This window comes from Lampetra fluviatilis, chromosome 17 (genome assembly GCF_964198595.1).
Source record: "Lampetra fluviatilis chromosome 17, kcLamFluv1.1, whole genome shotgun sequence".
Taxonomy (NCBI): domain Eukaryota; kingdom Metazoa; phylum Chordata; class Hyperoartia; order Petromyzontiformes; family Petromyzontidae; genus Lampetra; species Lampetra fluviatilis.
This window is the reverse complement of record NC_136291.1, coordinates 5,593,954-5,610,856: the sequence shown is the minus strand read 5'-3', so window position 1 is coordinate 5,610,856 and position 16,903 is coordinate 5,593,954. Positions and strand designations below refer to the sequence as shown.

The 16,903-nt window shown below is 42.8% G+C and overlaps 2 protein-coding genes across 2 annotated transcripts in view; one reads left to right on the top strand and one right to left on the bottom strand.

Annotated features, from left to right (window-relative positions):
* Positions 1-712: 712 nt before the first annotated feature.
* Positions 713-10,754, bottom strand: LOC144936732 (uncharacterized). The gene is made up of 5 exons (XM_078863859.1): positions 10,627-10,754; positions 7,358-7,768; positions 6,308-6,574; positions 3,756-3,902; positions 713-1,998 (listed from the first exon to the last, which is right to left on the bottom strand). The coding sequence occupies exons 1-5, from the start codon at positions 10,637-10,639 to the stop codon at positions 1,814-1,816; spliced, it is 1,023 nt and encodes a 340-aa protein (XP_078719985.1). The 5' UTR covers positions 10,640-10,754; the 3' UTR covers positions 713-1,813.
* Positions 10,755-11,199: 445 nt separating this feature from the next.
* The window catches only part of MBTPS1 (membrane bound transcription factor peptidase, site 1), a 31,400-nt gene continuing 25,696 nt past the window's right edge, over positions 11,200-16,903 (top strand). Inside the window, exons 1-2 of the mRNA XM_078864041.1 lie at positions 11,200-11,379; positions 15,073-15,735. Of these exons, the coding sequence (XP_078720167.1) occupies positions 15,543-15,735 (193 nt within the window). The 5' untranslated portion in view covers positions 11,200-11,379; positions 15,073-15,542. The remainder of the gene's footprint in view (positions 11,380-15,072; positions 15,736-16,903) is intronic.

The window sequence follows — 16,903 nt, the reverse complement described above, 5'->3', positions numbered from 1 at the left end:
ATATATTGTATTAGGGCAGCGTGATTGACATATGCATTGCGTTTTTTTCTCGATGCGTATGCATCACTGCCAATGCATTAGAACAAAAAATGCATGCAAACAAGAGAGCATGCAATCTATACACATGCTGTGCAGAAATTGCAATTCTCCACAAGCCCAAGTCTTGACCAGGGGATGGCCGTGTGGCATCAGGGAGCTAAAACTGCGTCATAACGCTGAGCAGCAATTACTTAATCCAGACAGCCCTGATGCATTTAATTTGAGAAAAAATTTAGGATGCTGGCTCCGCCATCCCAGCGTATGTTAAAGCACTTGCCCCAACACTCCCAAGGGTAGATCTAGATGGAAAGGGTGAATTTCACATTTGTAGGGGTTTCTTTTATTGTTGCTTTTTGTGTGAAAGGTTCAGAAGCCAGGGCTTGTAATAATGCACAAATTCTCATGAATCTCAAAATGGAATGAAAAACTGGAACAGTCCGAGATGGCCTGGTATCTTCTTGGTTCTTTCGGTAAAGTCACGTAGAATGGAAATAATAAAATAATCAAAATAAAACATAATAAAATAATTCTCACGACGTTTCGGCCACAACGCAAGCAGCCGTCCTCAGGTGGAGAACAGGTTTGTCGAGAAGACATTCAGACTCTGTCTTCTCGACAGACCTGTTCTCCACCTGAGGACGGCTGCTTGCGTTGTGGTCGAAACGTCGTGAGAATTATTTTATTATGTTTTATTTTTATTATTTTATTATTTCCATTCTACGTGACTTTACCGAAAGAACCAAGATGATGAATCCCTGCAGTCACGAAAGCTTTAAATCGAAATTTATGGCCTGGTATTTTTCTCTTCACTCAGATAAATCCCAAGCCGCAGGAGGCCGAGCAGCTCCGCACCGAGTTGGCACCTCTTAGATGCTGGGTTTGAATGTGGGATAAGTCACCCGTGAGTTGATGGTCTCAAATCTTGACTTAAAACTTTCGTGACTGCAGGAATTCATATTCTTGGTTATTTCGGTAAAGTCACGTATTTTAAATTGATTTTATTATTTTTATGGTCTCAGCCTGAATGACAGTTTTTTGCACAAAATGTATATATTTAACTTGGTTATTTACTTAATTTGGTATATTTTGGTTTGATTTTGGTTTTTACTACGATGGAACACTCTACGAAGGGCAGAGTGCAAACATTAATCTCCTGACATGCCAACGGTGGAATTTATATATAGGTGAAAGTAATAAGACATTTTTCAAAGACCAAAATGATTATCCCAGCTCAGCATCACAGCTGAGGTCCATCACTCTGGCTTGTGTCAATTGCGTGGTGACATGCATGAGTGGTAGGGCGTTTTGCTGCTTGTTGCAGAGTTTCATGGATCAAGCTTAGTGGCCACCCTTGTTCAGGCCTACTTCACAGTGCGCTCTGCTTCAAAGTGTACGTTAAAGATCCCGTGACATCAAGAGTAGGCCATGCACCTCCGTTTAGCAAGGTTGGCAACGTACGGTGCGAAATAAGTTAAATATATAGACACATGTGTGCTTGCGTCATCTAAAATTGTATACATTACTTGAAAATTGCTAAATTCGGAAGCCTCATGGCAACTGGCAGACTAATTTCCACTATGATGGCCGGTGCTGCTGTCACCTTCTGCTGCATAGGGGCAACTGCTACTGGGGGTTCCCTACCGAAGGGCACCTCATTATGTACTGCACGGGAGGTGTGGTGTGTAAATATGAAGTGATGATGATGACAATGACGGTGGTGGTCGTTCACCACCCTGAGTATCACGTGGGACATCGTTGAGTCGCGGAGTCCCCGCTAAAGCAGGGGAAGCTCTGGTTCGGCGAGGAGCTCGGCGGCGACAGGAGAGTCGCACGGCACGAACAACGTCACGCCCGACTTGTAGGCGGCTGGTATGGTGATGTGCGTGGGTGCTGCTGTCGTCAGAAGGTCTTGGCCCTCGCCGAGGGCACTCTGTGCACACAGCATGCGCTCCACTTGTTCTGGATGGGGAGTTGCGGGAAGGAAGGAAGAAAAGGGTGGAAGGGATTTAAGACCGAAACAGGAAGACTTCTTCACAATTCTGGCAAATCGCCTGATGAAAGCTGGTTGTGATCACCAGCAAAACGTCGTACTCAAATTGTAAATGTTCTGGGTTTACTCTCCAATACACCGGTGTGCTGACGTAGTCACTAATTGGCACGTTCTGTTTATGTGACAAACCTTACTAATTGGATATGCTGGATGGTGGTGGGTTAATGACACATTTATATTTACGCAATGTAACCTAAAAAAAACATTTATTATAAATATTGGTCGCAAATGCCTATGTGTTAAACCATACGGCACCCTGTACGAAGCTATGTCCACTCGCTCATGTACGTATGGCAACGTTCACTTACAGTTACACCTACGTACACGTGCTAACGGCTGCATATGTAAACAATTATGTTTTCACAGAACATCAAGCCAGTGTCATTTAAAAACACAACTTCCACAACAGTTAAATTATCCAGGAAGTCGGCTTTTGTTGGGAGAAGGCAGATTAAGCGGATGAAAAAAGAATATTATGAAGTTCATCTTACGGTCATCTGTGGGCAGATGATGCATTATATGAAACAAGCATGGGTTATCTTAGAATATGTGTGTGTGGGTAAGCAAGTCTTACCAAGGACATCTCTCTAAAGTGAATTACTTATTCAAACTTAGACTGTAAAGCTGAATTTAAGCACACATTGAGGTTATCGTTTAGCGTTTAAATTCCACATTTTAGTTCAAGGACACAATAAGTTTTATGAGTCCATTATAATTAGTGTGCATTTAATTTTCATTAAAAAACTCTCAATCAAAGATATTTTATTTTCCTCCAATTATTGATGACATCTCTTTCCATTCATGCCCTGCCTAAGCACAGGTGGAAGCCTATTGAGACAATAATCCTATTTGCAATGCAGATGTGGAACAAACACAAAACACCGCTGAGAAACAGGAACACCTTTTTCAGTGGAAAGTTGTACAAAGATAATGTAACCTCGCTTGAATTTGCTTTTAGGATTCGATGAATAGTAAAAAAAAATGCATAGTATTGCATTTTTTGTCTGCACAAACAATATACCACCATCTGCTGCTTAATGTGATAAGGGTTTTTGTACTGTGCCACCAGGGTCACACGCACAGAACCTACAAACCACAGTGGAAGGCCACGGGGTGAGAAGAGATGTTTTGGGAATGTATCCCCAATGTTATCCTGATCCATGTCTCTCGCAGAGCAATGCAACCCCTTGTGTTAGAGAATGACCCACGGAAGTGGATATCAATTTCAGTGACCTCAGCTTACACAACAAAGGACAGCATTTTAACAAATATCCAGCCAATGACAGTAATGTTCATTGCATTACACTCAAATATTTTATATCCCAAGAACTGGAATTTAGCCCAATCAAGCGCAGAAACAAATTGAATTTGTCCAGTCATGATACACTAGAGAACCCAGTTTAATCTCAGGTGGCTACCTGGATCCTGGGGATAGACGTGGGGATAATTGTGTAAAGGTCAGCAAGTGTTGATCGGCTCCGAGACGAGTGGTGTTGCCTTGTCCGTCCCGTGACCCCCTCCTGCCAGCGGGCATATGACACTTCACGTGGCCTTAAAGTGCACATAGCCTGACACAAGGCCGTGGTGACGTTACCAACACTTAGTGGCGACGTCACCGACACTTATTGGCAAATGGCGGTTTTTGTTGTTGTTGTTGTTGTCTCACCAGCGACGTGAAGCTCGTGCCAGCGCGGGTCGTCCTCCAGGCGTGCGATGGTGCCACTGCCTCCGGCCACGCGCGCCTCCACGTCCTCGCGACGCACCAGCAGCTCCGAGGGGCTGCTTAGGCGCTGGCTCAGCACCGCTGTGCCCACTGCGTGTGCCGATACGCAGCAACAGGAGAGAACAGAGTGACGTACTGCGTCCTGTGTAGGGTTGCGAAGCCATTATTGGTAATTTGACAATCATCTTCAGACTCGATTATCTAGCATAACAAACGAACGTTAAAATCAGTCACCGTGTAGTACGCTCCAACAGATACACAGACATAAACAATGGGGTGGACTTTTGTCTTTATTGTTAGACATCATATTCATCAGCCAAAATCAATTCACTGCTGGATGAAGACCTACCCAAGCCTTCGCCATCTCTGACAGCTGTTTGATAAATAGAAGCTGATTCCATCGCTCCATCTCAGCAGCGATGTCCTCGTGAGAATATCACTATATTGGCTGCCACACTGATGTAGTCCGAACAACCACCCATCATTCCCTCTTGCCATGAGACGTTCTGCCAAAGCACACTTACCTTTATTAAAAGTAAAATGTCTAACTTGCATATGTTCACTGATCCATGTGTTCCTCTCTCAGTGTATTGCCATGCATGTAACTCTCCATGTTTCATTGTGCACTTTCCACCATGTTACATTCTCTTCGTCAATGGCCTTTTAATTACAATAGAATAATACTCATTGCCTTTAGATAATACTTGGTTTATGTGAGAGTGATGAACGATCAACACTGATGTTATGTAATGAGAGAAAAACTGAATTTAACGTTCGGGCAACGACATGGCCTCGTGGTAGTGTGTTCAACAATCGTTGCAGATGTTCCGGTTCGAATCCAGGGGCACGAATGGTCAAATCCACGATGGGCAAAGTTTGAGTGTACATACAATCGTTGTTCACTGCTGCAAAAAATTGTCAGGATCCTCCTCTAAAAAACTTATGATACTCAGCGAGTATTTTTCCTGGATAAATAAGAGTAATAATATATATATAAATGAAAGCCCGTCTGTCTGTTCCAAATACAAATCCAGACCGTTAAAGCTATCGCCACCAAACTTGGCAGGGTTACCTATTAAAACCCCGCCGAAAACCTTAGCTACATGGCGAGCCGACATTTTATATAGGGGGGCCCGGAGGCACCCACTCGCTCCCAGTGACATCACCATCCATAACCCAGCACATATTAACCTGGTCCTGCACATCTAACAGTTACATAATGACCCCCTCATAAAATGTATGTAAAATTGCCGTTGATTACACCACCAAAAAACCGTTGATGATCTCAATGAAAGGTCAACCTCCTTGAGCACACCCATCTTTCGGTGCGAGACAAACAAACGGCATCATTCACACTTCAAAAAAAAGCTTCGTTATATAATTTCGTTCCCCATTTTGGCACGTTACATTATATTTATTACAGGCCCCATGGCACAGAAAAATATTCACAGTGGCTGTAACGCCATTAACCCCTCCTTCTGAATACAGTGATTAGCCCACTCTACATTCACAAGTACCCGGGCAACGCCGGGTATTTCCTGCATGTAAATAAAAAAAATGAAATTCAAAACAAGTCAAAGTGGTTTCCTGCTCAAATGGGCATATGGTGGGAATTCTATCCCATTCATAGTCCTAAGCCGGTGGTAGGATTTCCACATTCATATGGCAGGCATGACAATGTTAAATTTTATTGACCCAAGAGTATATGAACTACCAATCTCTAATTGTGAAATGTGTATTCTATTATGTGCACCATATGGCCAAATATAATAGAATCATGAGTGTTTACACGTAAGTATCCGCATGAGTTTGGAAAAAAAGGAGCAATAAAAACGTACAAGACAATGGTAATAAGAAAAATAAAACGAAGGTTTATAATAAGGATAAAAAGAGTACCTAATGCAACAAATATATACAAAACAATTGGATCGATATAGGGTCTACTCGATAATGTATCTGTACAAAACAGTGGGCATATTTATTATTTAAGCACTCGAGCACTGGTTATAGGAAGGATTTGCCGATACTCTCACATGACTTTGTCTTGTCCGCTCGATGGCTCGGACAGGAAGAAACATTGGATGAAGTACACAGGTAATAGGAAGTGCTGATAACAGGGTCAGATAAAATGAATGTCAATATATTAGGTATATAATGAAGCATTAACTCTTCAATAAAAAAAATATTATTACACTCATACATTTATCAAGTTGTTAATTTGAGAACAGATTTTTTACAATTTGTATACAATATGCATATGATATGCAATTGCTACATTTAGGCTAATGTAGGGAAGACAACTGTGCAAATGAGACAGAAAAACAGGAATCAACATAAACGAGACGGTGAGACCAAAAAACTTGATTCTTAAATCACATCGCCACCCTGAATTGTGACCCTTACTCAAATCACTGGTGGGGTTATTCCCTACATGCCTACATGGTACTGCACGTATGTGTGGGTGGGCTGTGGTTCGATGCTCACAGATGACCTACCAAAGTCCAAGGGGTTGGCCATGTAGATGCCCTCTCTGCCGACTCCGAACACCATCTGGTGGTGCCAGGCATCGGGCACTTCCTCTCCGGGTGGCACAGCCACCTGCATGTTCATGGTGACAACGGGCACGGCGCCACGTCTCACCCAGTGCCGCAACCAGTGCGCCAGCGGCACCGCGCGTGCCGGGTACATGTGGAAAAACCTGCCGAGTACGTGGCCACGCGATGCCTCGTGCGCGCCCACCAGCAGCTGCTCGTGCGTCGCGCCTGCAAACGCCCAAGTGGCGGAGACAGAAACAAATGCGGTCATATATTTGTGATACCCAAACGATAAGAGCAACACAGAAGATACTGCTATCATTAGCATTGTTAGCATGTTCTAATCGATATCAGTGGAACACTTTATTAAAGATTTCCAACGATGCTTGAAAGTGTTATTGCATTGGCTATGTCCGTATGTCCATACTGGAGGGGGAGGCTATAATGTTTGTAAAGATGATCCAATATGAAAACATCTGTAGTACAAATACAGTGTCGCTATTAGGGACTTAAAACTATTAAGAATTTGACACTGTAGTATCACTGTCGTGTCACTACTCTGTGTCTTATGAGGGATAAAAGGGGTAATTTGGAAGTGGTATCCAATTATTCCTATTATAATAGGAATATAATAGGAATAATTGGCTGCCACTTCCAAACATTTTATCTGCAGTAAGCACAGATAATTATCTGTGCTTACTGCAGATAAAATGCTACCGGAAGTGGTTTTCTCTAACTACCAAATCTATCGTGTTATCTGCGGGTAAGAGATATAACCCAGAAGAGGTGGGAAAATGCACCCTTTTGCTCGCGATTGTCCGAGGATAGCTGCAAAGAGAAAAGGGGTAATTTCCATGGAAGGGTATGACCAAGAGGATCCATCAACAGCGCCAGTGTCCCTACATTTATTTATTGAGCTATGTCTTCCTTTAGGGTGACAATGCCAAGTCACTTCCACGTTTATATTAAGCCTGCGATTGGATTCAAGTGTGTGGATTCGCCTGAACGGACCTGCCACGCTGCGGGAAAGAAGGTACTCCGTTAATGGGGCTTCGTTGGCACGTAGCTTCGTGCCGACGGCGCTCTCAGCGATATCGGCCTCCACCGGGACTCCGAGCGCCTGCATAACGTTCACCACGGCGGTAGCACCGCACGCCGACACGCCGATCTGCTCTGTCTGCTTCTCCAGTGCCTCCATCAGTGACCAGATCATGCAGGGCTCAAGGCCCGCATCAGAGTCATCAGCAGTGGTCAATGACTCCTGGCTTGATCTGTCTGACGAGGACTCGGGAGTCACTCGGAGTCCATTGGCTTGCTCCATTGGGCAGCTTGCTTGGCTCGGCAGTGAATCTTTAACTCGGTTGGCTTTTTCTGCCACAGGCCCTGTCACCTGTGCATTTTTTTCATCCATATTTCTGACACCTAAAATAAAAAGAAACATAAGGGTGAAAACCTGGCAGAAGCTCATTCATACATACAAGTGAACATTATTAAAAATGTAAACGTTTAATCATTTACATTGCTTGCATAAGTAAACGTTTTAGCCACCATGAAGATCCTTGTTGAATGATGCTTTGATGTTTTATTTTCTTTAAAGCTTAAATTGTTTTTCAACAGAGATTGGCAGTTTTCATGCCTTACAAAGTAGACATGGGTTATGCCTTTCCACGGCTGGTTAGTTTTCTCAGCTGACGGATGTTAGCAAACAAAACAGACACGACTATAGTTGGTTGGTTGATGCACAACACCATATCTTAATGATGGCAAGGCGCACGAATGTCAGCTCTGTATATAAGAGCATCACATCACAGAATAGATTAGAAGGGAAAAGAACACAACTTCCCTACATCAGAAATCTAGGAATTGACCATATATTAGACAAAGTGTATGTTTAGAGTTAAGCCCGCTTTGGGAATCGTGACTTTCACGCAAATTACAAACTGTTACACCTCCCTGTAAGAAAGCGTCACTTACATTACTTCCATGAACAAATACTGAATCACAATGGTACATCTGCTGTGCGTGTTTGCGCTTTGTCCATTGTAATGTAAACAGCATCAGCACTGCAGGCTTCTGGGTGCGTTTGCTTTGTGCACTGTCCATGTTATACAAACACAAAGTCTAAAGCATGCCCCCCTCCCCGTGTACAAGTACTGTATTTACTTTTTAAATTGTTGCATCTAAAAGGTACACAAACACACATTGCCCACAGTATGGCGCTTCATCAAACCCAGGCTGTGAAGCTAACAACACGGCTCTGGGCTGCACTTCAGAATTCCCTTTCTCGTGTGACAGACAGAACGGTAGATTCAAAGATATTTCCAGAAGTACAGTTCTGTACTCTCAAATTAGCACGTTTCAACGCGAGTATGCTACTGCGTTTATGTATGTGAAACTTCTTTCGCGCCGTACGTAGCCAACCGTAATAATCGGAGGTGCAGGGGAGAACAAACTAAACAGAAAAAGGAGTTCTAAAGAAATTAGTTTTCAATACATCAATGTGATGATCACCGACTCGTGTAAATGTTGCAGGGCCAGGAAGTTATGCTAAATACTCTGCAGTTGAGTCTTCTGCTTATCACTAGAAACATTTAATAAACGACGTTTTTGAAGATGAGCCTCAAAATATGACCCCAGAGGTTGAAGATTGGTTTTATTCATATGGAAAGGGGTTAGCCTCCAAACACGTTATGCTTGAGGTGTTTAAAAAATATAATTCCAATCGTTGAACCAAGTAATATGCCTCCAATGTCGCTTGATGTTTAAGCACCGCGCATAAGGAAATTAAGTGGTCTCTCTTCAGGCATGTCTCATCTACTGGTCGTGACAAGTGGCATTCACCTACAAACGTAATCTTTTAAGTCGAGTAAACCTACGGGAGGGCCCCTGACTTGTTGAGTGAGATGCCCCCAGTTTCCCATGGCAGGAACAGCCACCAAAGGTAGTTAGTTGGTGGTGGGGGGACATTGCAGCCTCAGTGCGCTTGGGGTAGATGCACGCATGTGCAGGCCTCTTGTCACCACTGCATTGCACGTGTGGAAGGTCTTAAACTTGCTATGTCGCTGCGTGGAGAGGTTGCGATGCACTTCACCGCACTGTTTGGTGAAGGCGGGGAGCATAGTAGTAGAGTACAACGTTGGAGTTCTGATTCTGATGTTCGTGGCAAATTTTGGTTTCAAGATTTACAATTTAATGACTGCCACTTACGTGTGTGGATACCATTATAATGTGGTTATTTAATAAATTCAAAATAAATTTGAGATCAACGCAATCCATAAAACTATTTTACACAGGTAAAACTAAACAATGTTTTGATATCACCAGATATTGTGGAAATGTTATAGCAGCCAAATACTCTAAACGCGTGAAGTTGATTCTAAATGTGGAGGGAAAATAATTCGACATGACCACGGGGAAAGACAGAACATACAGCAAGCTTCGTGATTGTTACCAAACAACCTCCTGCACACCAGGCGAGGTAGTAAACATCTCGCCGGTTAAAGCCTCGTTAACGACAGTTTAGCAACGTACGGTGCGAAAGAAGTTCAACATACAATGTTAAGTAGTTTAAAGTCACTGCAGTCACGATTTGTCAATACAAGTGGCGTGTGCCCGTTACAAATACGTTTGATTTTGTCACGAAGGTTCAAAGCGATGTTTGGGGGCTAGCCTGGCACGCACGATAATTGTTAAAACACTAAATATTGATCTGAAGCTTTTGTGAATCCATACTCTTTGGTTCTTTCGGTAAATTCTAGATTTGAAGCTTTCGTGACCTGATGAGGGAGGCTTGTGTTGCCTCCGAAAAGTCGTGATTTAATTTAGTTGTTTCTATTTTATTTTATTGTTTTACCTACGTGACTTTACCGAAAAAACCAAAGAGTATTTTTCGGTACAGTCACGTAGGTATAAAATAAATATTTTTACCGAAAAAAACAAAGAGTATACAAATATGTATATATCTATATTCTTGGTTCTTTCGGTAAAGTCACGTAAAAGGGAAATAATAAAAATATAAAATACTAATTCTCACGTTTCGACTGCAACACAAGCAATCATCATCCGAAACGTCGTGAGAATTTTAGTTTTATATTTTTCTTTTTTATTTCTCTTCTACATGACTAATTTACCGAAAGAACCAAGAATATCAATCCCTGCAGTCACGAAAGCTTTAAATCAAAATAAATATCAATTTTGTTTACAGGGACACGGCACGTGGAGTTTCCGTCACCTCCCCAAGCACCCGACAACCGACAAATCGATCGAGGATGATGACTTACAGTTCGCGCGCATTTTAATAGTGTCACATGTTAGATGTTGGCTTTAGCGCAATTATTAGAAAGGATAATTATGTTCATTTTACTCGCTACCGACGTCAACGCCACTGTACAAACCGGGGCACAGTCCCCTTTCGGGGTTCTATTTACACTTACGTCATCGAATCGGAATCGACATTTCAAATCGATAACAAATCGAAACCACCTTTCGATTCCGCCGTTCCTCATAGAACCCCCACGTTGGTCGAGTGGGTGAGTAAGCGGTGTTGGGAATCGATTCGAAGTTCAAAGCGCGCGAGTTTTTTTGGTCGTCGTCTTCTTCTTCTGGAAGACCGTGAGAGGGGATGGGGGGGAGGGGCTCGACGTCCACCCACCCCCCACACCCCCCGCCCCATTCATTTAGATTTCCTAGCGCGGATTAGGCGCGGACCAATCGGGCACGCGCTTCCGTCCCTCGCAGGGGGGGGTAGGGGGGGGTGCTGAGCGTTGACCAATCGGAGGGCGGCGTCGCTCACAGAACGCCTCGTCTCCTCGTGTCTATGCGGACTACGATTTACAATACGGCGTGTACGCCGACTAAACTCGTTGGTGGTGCGGAGGCGGCGGAGGCATCGGCGTTTGCGGCTTTCGCTTTAAGGGTTTTTTTTAAATACATCAACAAATAAGACGCAGAAAATTAAGAAGTACAACGTTGGGTTGATAAGGCGCGCGGTGTGGGGTTTGCTGGAGGAGTTGTCATTCTGCAGGCGTATCGCTGTGAGTAGTGGTTCACGCACGGGCCCACGGCCTCATGATGATGATTCGCCGTGCGGGTTTTAACTGGATGGAGGAGGGTCAGGCAATTTAATCGCAAATGTATAGCTTGTTAAAGTGTCGTCCACCACGTACACCTGGTGCTTTAATGTCACGAGCGGTTTGCTGCTGAAGGGTGTCTGAAGATGCGTTTGATACGAGTCGCTTGTGGCAAAGCGCTCCTCAACGTGTCTCATGGAGCCCACGTTTGACCTACCTACCTACCAGTTACTGTACAATCATTGTCATTTGCATTCACTCTTCAACGTTAATGTGTCACGTGTATCGAATGAGGTCGTTACAATGTTACACTGGCGTGAATTATTAAAAGTGGTTAGTGGTTGTTGGGTCGTGATCGCAGTTCAAGGATGGGTTTTGTGTGTCTGCCTATGAGCGCATGCAGGGTTGGAAGCCACGTGTTTTGATATGTAAACATACAACAATCATAAACGTTTAATTATATCACAAACGGCACTCATTTTAATATTGCTGAGGAATATTATTGTTCGGTAACGTGGTATGTGCCCATTTGAGACTAAACTTTGATACGCGTGGTTTGAGTCTTAAGTCGTTGGTTTGTGACAGACCCATGTCACTTTTTGCTATTTGTGGCTAATTCTAAAATATGATTTGAGACAATGATGGGCCTTCGCTTTAGGGTCAGGGTTTTTTTTCTTCCTCGAGTGGAGATACTACGATGTTTTAACATAAACAAAAGTTTATACTTCTTTAGTCTGTTAACAGGTTAATGATAACAGGTTCATGAAACAAAACTAAAATTTTTTTTTTACTGCCCCTGAGGTTTCATGCAGGAAGTCTATTGACCTAAAACATCAAAACATTACAATCTTTACCCTAAGTCACAGTAAAAAAACCCCACGGTATTAAAAGTTAACCTCATTTAAGGCTTTAGTGCAATTTATAACCAAAGAACGAGCAAGGGTCACAATAATAGATGAATATTCGAAAGTGAAAACGATGATAACGTGTAATTTACAAACTGAAACGCAACTGGCCAGGACATCTAACGGGGACATCCGACACAAGCGTTGGGTAAATTTGAAAAAAAATGGAGGTCGATGGGGAAAATAAGGAAAGTGGTAGACAGCAAAGGAAGGAGATGTTGGGATGATGATATTGGAGGAGCACGCAACTTGGAGGTGACGAGACATCGTGAAGAGTGGAAAACTTTGTCCAGAAGTTTGGGTGTTCATGGCGAAGAAAGACATTGACCTCTTGCAGTCGAATGCAAGTGTGGTGATTTCTCTTATACGTTGCATGGTTGTCTCCTTTGCAAATGTAGTGTTAACTGGCAAAGTAACAAGTGCGTTCGTTTTTATTTTAACATAACAATTATACTGTTCATACTCTTAGTTCTTTCGGTAAAGTCACGTAGGTAAAAAATGAAATTAAAATTAATAAAATAAAAAATAAAAATCACGACGTTTCGGAGGCAACACAAGTCTCCGTCATCAGGTGGGACCGTCACAGCCAGAGTATGAATCCTTGCAGTCACGAAAGCTTCAAATCTAGAATTATACTGTTACTTTTGCGAGAGATATAACTGGGAATAGGATTCTCACATACGGTAGTCTTGGTGGGCTCCGTGGGTTCTCGAACCTGCTTTGAATGGGAATTGATTATTCCCATTTGCTGAGTCTGTGCTGTTTCCTGTTCCACACTGGGACGCGTCTCTGCTACGCAGCTGGAGTAGGTGTGGTGGGGGGCATCGTGCCTTGAACATGCACAATGTCAACGCGGCCCTCTTTTGTCGCTTTGACCCAGTGCGTTCTTTCATTTTGCTGTTGTAGCTTTGTTGTGTCCATCTGTGTGCGGTTTTTCATTCATTCTCAACTAAAGTTCTTGTGTTTTTTTTTAAAGAACAGCGCCTTCTCTTGCAGTCCTACGACATGAGCACATGTGTGTGCCATACTCGCGAGGGCTGATGTTTTTAGCGAGGCTTAGTTTTAGTGTGGACACTGTGGCACCGTTCCCACGATGGTAAACATTGCACACAATGCTGATGCAGCCTGGGGGCCAGGATTTGTTATGGGGGTGGGTGCGGTGCATCGGCAATTGCAGCACTGTACAATCTATTACTCAAGACTCAATAAAATCTGTAATTGGATGTCCATTGGATGCATCTTAAATGTTCAACTCAACGCAAATGATTGATGTATGTGTGTTGAACTTCTTTCTCACCGTACGTAGCCAACCGCGATAATTGGAGGTGCGTAAATGCAAGACGACAATTCCCTTACAACGGGAGCTTTGTTTGTGTAGGACATTATTTTACGTGTTTTGACTAACAGAGTAGAACACGTGTATGTATATGTGTGCACAAAATGTTCAACAGTATATGTTATATCTATATCAATTCTGTATTTCTATAGCACTATTTCGTACAAAAGATGCAATTGAAAGTGATGTACAGGTTAAATATAACATTATTAAGACTATATCTCAAGAACAATAAAAACAATTTCCATACAAAACAAAATTGCGTTACAAGAAATTGCTAGCGAAGGCATGTCAAAAAAATAACACCATTAAAGTAAATCCGTATAAAAGTATCTTAAGTAAAAGTAAGTTTATAGATTTCACTTAAAATTGCTTCATGATTGTGAAGTCATCAGATCCTCTGGCAGGCTGTTCCACAGGCGAGGACCATACACTAAAGGCTGCGTCTCCGTGAGTTTTAGTCCTGGCCCTTCGCACGACTAAAAGACCGGAAACAGGATCTGAGGGATCTTGACAAAGAAATTGCAAAAGCTGAAAATAGTGTAGCAAGGGAGGCACATGCTTGGAATTGCACTAAGAGACAGAAAAAAATAACACTGATTGTGGAATATATGTCAGTTAGAGACCTCATATTGGCATCCTATTAAGAAAAGAGGATGTGTGCTGGACACATCATGGATGGAAGTGCTGATGGCCGGTGGTTGAAACTTTATATGTAGTGGCAGTCAAAGTATGTACAAACTCGAGAAGCTGTCCACCATGGTGAAGGATTTATTAAGTCAACTCGTCTGCATGTGGAATGTTTGCATAACAGCACTATGAAAGATGGCGACTTCTTGGGGAAGCCTTCAACCAGCTGTGTGAAAGATCTTGCCTGGTTATCATGATGATTACTATGTTGGAGGACTGCTTGATAGTGGAATGCTGCACACTGACACTTTACCCACACTTGTAAACAATTCCTACCAAAGAATATAAGGTGGTTTTATTAATGATCTAAAATGCAAGCTCGGCTCAATATCTTGTACAAATATTGGTCATACATTGAGACTTCAGTGGCTAAAGATACATTTGCCAATGTGTGTTTTAGCCAAACATATTTAAATATTTTTCAGCTGAATTATGGTTGAGTGGTTTTAGCTCACAATAAAATGTAATCTTAAGCCTAAATACATGACCTTTAAGGGCTTTGTAGAATGCCTTTTCTCTTTGTGTCTTGTACTGTACTTTTATTTGCATTTTATCTTCATCTTCCATGCTTCTGACATTGGGCTTGGAGCACACGCCTCAAGAAAATATGTTAAAACAATATTACCATATAACTTTTCCCTGGAATGTATTCAATTTAAATATAGGCTTCTTGTGGACATTTGCTTGATGATGAAACAGGCAGCAACCACTCTTTCTCTCTTGCAGGTAAATATCGCTCCAGCGTGCCGAAGTGAGTGACGGAGAATTATTCTGGCTTCTTCCTGGATTGCTCCTGAACAATCCTGAGGAGTCTTGGAGTCGAACACACATTAGCCCAGTATAGCGTGTGCCTGCAACAGCATTCAACAGTGGCAGAGATACAATGGACAGAGATACCATGGAAGAAGCAGAAAAAAATCAATGGTGATCGGTTCCTCAATGGTGAAGTCAGTCAGAACAATGCTGGAACAACATGTGATGATGCATAAGACTGAAGGTGGGCTATGCTGGAAAAATGTATAAAGACTGGTCAGCCATGCCTCTTTGATTTTCAGGCTTCCTTCTGGTCACTGGCCAGGGAAGCTTGGCATACTTGCAGCTGAAATGAATTGTGTGCGGCCAAAGTGATTCTTTGCTTGGAAAAGGGAGCCAAACTTGAAGGGGGGGGAAAAAGCGCATCTCGAGGGCATCGAGCCATGAGGCTGCTTGAGGGAGGTGCCTCCCTGAGGGTGCTCCTGCTCGTGCTGCTGCTGTGTCCCGGGGGAGGGCGAGGTGCCGGGGATGGAATTTTCATCGTTCCATCCCTGCCGCCCGAGCCCTCTCGTCCCCCGTTCAACTGCAACCACACGTCCATCAAGCTGGACTTCTCGTCCAGCGTGGTCAGCAATGGTAAGTGATCGCAAGACCCCCCGGCTCGATGACATTCAGCCAGTGCTGTCACAAAGTGTACCTTTACTTCATAGATTTGACTGACCATTTTGTGGGCATACAACAACCCCCCTTCATTTCTCCACCCATTTCATCAGGTGTGGGAGTCTAACATTCTGTTTTGGTCCGCTACTTATGGAGGTTTTTTTTGTTGTGTGCTTTCAAAGGTCTTTCAATGTCATTATGAGTGAGCTCTTCTGAAATTGAAATGATAGCTCGCTCTTTCTGGTAGATTGGTGCTTGTACATTTCATGAGCACACCCTTTTAAAATCATAGTAAATGTGTACCTGCCAAACAGCTACATACTTGTTTGTCAAACATTTTCATGATAGGTTTTGACCAGTGTGTCTCACTTAACAGTGAGAGCTATGGGTTTACAACTCATGTACTGTACATATAAACAAGTAATATAGCTTAGCACACAGGGTTATGGTTGCTCTTTGTGGTATTTGTTTTAACCTTAAGACACCTACGCATCTGTTTCACAGGATGTGTTTTTGATTGTATTTAAAAGTACATTTTAAAAGGCTGGATTTTATTGTATTTGCAGTAACGGAATGACACGCTCCTACACATATTTTTTTAGTTAACTCCTGTTTCTTTGTATAATTTCCAGGGATAATTCAAACCTACCAACTTGCACTTACCACTGTGTACTCTGGGCAGGACTGTCAGTGCAAAGTGGATCATTGGTGGAAATGTTTAAGTCAATGCTCAAGCACTCCGGCATAGCCGGATGCGTGCACGCCCCGGTATTAAGGCTGCCTCTGCTATGCGTGCGATCTAAACTTAAGCACTGCCATGTGCTTAGTTTAGCGGATTTGACTTTCATATTCAACCTTTTTATATCATACCCCTTGGAGACGACCATTGCGTGCGTTTATCTAAGGCACTCCATCTGGACGAACCAAGCACAATAGCGATAATTAATTATCTAAGCCGAGACATGTGGTGAATTGGAAAATGAATGTTCCTGCAACAAATCCGGGGACATAATGCTTATCACTCTGATCACAAAACTGCAGTGTTGTAGCATACATATAATCTGCTTAATTTTTACAGCAGCAATGTTGTAATTGTTGCCTGCTTTCATAGGTCTGGTTGGTTACTCTATCAAAATGAGACCGG